Consider the following 1,980-nt stretch of genomic DNA (forward strand, 5'->3'; position numbering starts at 1 on the left):
CACCTTTTTATTGCCACTTTACACAGAGTTAAATATTTAACATTCAGATAAACAACTACCTGTGTTTATGTAGTTTGTTATTAATTACTTCACCATAAACTGGTAGAATCTCCCTTTACAACTTCTGTAAGATTCCTTCTGGCAGATCCTGAAGTATTCACTTTGCATGCTGGCATGTCACAGCAAAAAGAAATTATTTTTCAGTGAACTATATAGTGTTTAATGAAAAAAATATTACACAATGCAGGCTTTCACAATAAGTAATATTTTTTTGCAAAATAATTTGAAGATTCCAAGTAAGACTTCTCTCTTTTATTCAAAAAATAAATATATCCTTTCTGAATCAAAGCACTTCATATGACATTAAGTACAAAGAATAAATGTACTTCTTTGGAAGTTCTGAAATAGACATACAAGAGCTCATGGGAGCAACATTATCCATAACAGTGATAAAAGCCAAAAGCTGACTTTTTACAAATTTACAACAGAACATTATTTCCTTTTACAATATAGAGCTTCAAACAGATTTAAGAAAAACACCATTTTAAAAGTCTGAAAGGCACATGAACTGGACCATAAAACGTACTGGCACATTCACTAATACGTTTTATGTTACATTCCTAAAGAGAATCTGCAGGATCCTAACCAAGAGAAAGACTGAAAATACCAGCAAGTTCCTCTGTAAAGTACTAAGAGAGTGGCAGAGAGTTCCTTTTGGCTCTTGACAAAATTATTAATACCCCAAAGCTAGAAAGTCTGAAAAGCTGCATCATTCGGTTGTATTTGGACGAGTCGCTACATAAACAAATACGACGATCAGCAGCACTAAGACAGCCAGCGTGGGAAGCACGACGGTGGTGATTTGTTGCCGAGCCTCCTGCATTGCCTGTTTTCTCTCCTTTTTATCTTTGGAGGTCTCTTTTTTAGGTTTTCCTCTTAGCTGCCTCATCCTCCTCTTAGGATCTTTTGTTCACCAAAACAGGAGAGCGAAGGGAGTTGAGCAGCAGAAATTAGTCCAAGGTCTTTTGAAACAAGGTGTTGAAGAATTCCTTCCCTTTCAAGTGGGTGGCTGTGCAAGAAACTGCAAGAGAGGGGGGGAAAAAACAATTCTTTTGAGCAAGATCTACACATATTCTAGTTATTAAAACCATTTGCAGCTCCACTTGGTCAATCTTTTCTCCAACTGGCACCAATATCTGTGCAGCTTCTTTCAAGGAAATGGAATCACAGTGCACTTGTTCAGCTCATCTTTCACAGAACCACAGAATGTTGGGGATTGGAAGGGACCTTGAAAGATCATCCAGTCCAATCCCCCTGCCGGAGCAGGAACCTAAATGAGATCACACAGGAAGGCGTCCAGGCGGGTCTTGAATGTCTCCAGAGAAGGCGACTCCACAACCTCCCTGGGCAGCCTGTTCCTGTGCTTCGTCACCCTTTCCCCATAAAAACTACAGCAGCTCTTCATGGTGCGTGGTTTTTGTCCAAGAGCACTGAACTTGCACTCCATTAAGCCAGAAACAAAGCTCAGCACCATACGTTTTATCCTCTAAGACAAACAAGATAACACAGCTAAAGACTTAATGAAAATAATATTAATTAGTCTTGTGTCAACACGGAGGACCAGCTTCCCCTTCTTCTAACAGCAGCAGGCTCCCAACTGAAGGGCTGTGCCTCCCCACAGACCTCCAGAAGGAGGAACAGCAAGCACGCACCCTGCCACAGGGAAAGGCAGTAAGTGTTCATCATCCCTGCTAGGTATTTATTGGGAAAAAAGGCTGTTCTAACTGAGAGAAATATGGGGAAAGACCTGCTTAACTTACACTTCTGGCTCTGCCACCGTAGAACAAAGTCTAAATCATAACATGACTCAGTGCTGTCACTCTTATTACAGCTGTCATTTTTAGAAGAAAAAGATCCCAAATGATAACCAGCCTGTTTATAAATCACTGTTGCAGACAAGCAGTCATTAATAAGGCAGTT

The 1,980-nt window shown here is 40.2% G+C and overlaps 1 protein-coding gene across 1 annotated transcript; it reads right to left on the reverse strand.

Moving 5' to 3' along the window:
* Positions 1-210: 210 nt before the first annotated feature.
* Positions 211-1,075, reverse strand: SMCO4 (single-pass membrane protein with coiled-coil domains 4). Its single transcript, XM_010164084.2, has one exon. It carries the CDS (start codon positions 947-949, stop codon positions 770-772), a length of 180 nt encoding a protein of 59 aa, XP_010162386.1. The 5' UTR covers positions 950-1,075; the 3' UTR covers positions 211-769.
* Between the last annotated feature and the right edge of the window lie 905 nt (positions 1,076-1,980).

This window comes from Antrostomus carolinensis, unplaced genomic scaffold, assembly GCF_000700745.2.
Source record: "Antrostomus carolinensis isolate BGI_N321 unplaced genomic scaffold, ASM70074v2 scaffold17393, whole genome shotgun sequence".
NCBI lineage: Eukaryota > Metazoa > Chordata > Aves > Caprimulgiformes > Caprimulgidae > Antrostomus > Antrostomus carolinensis.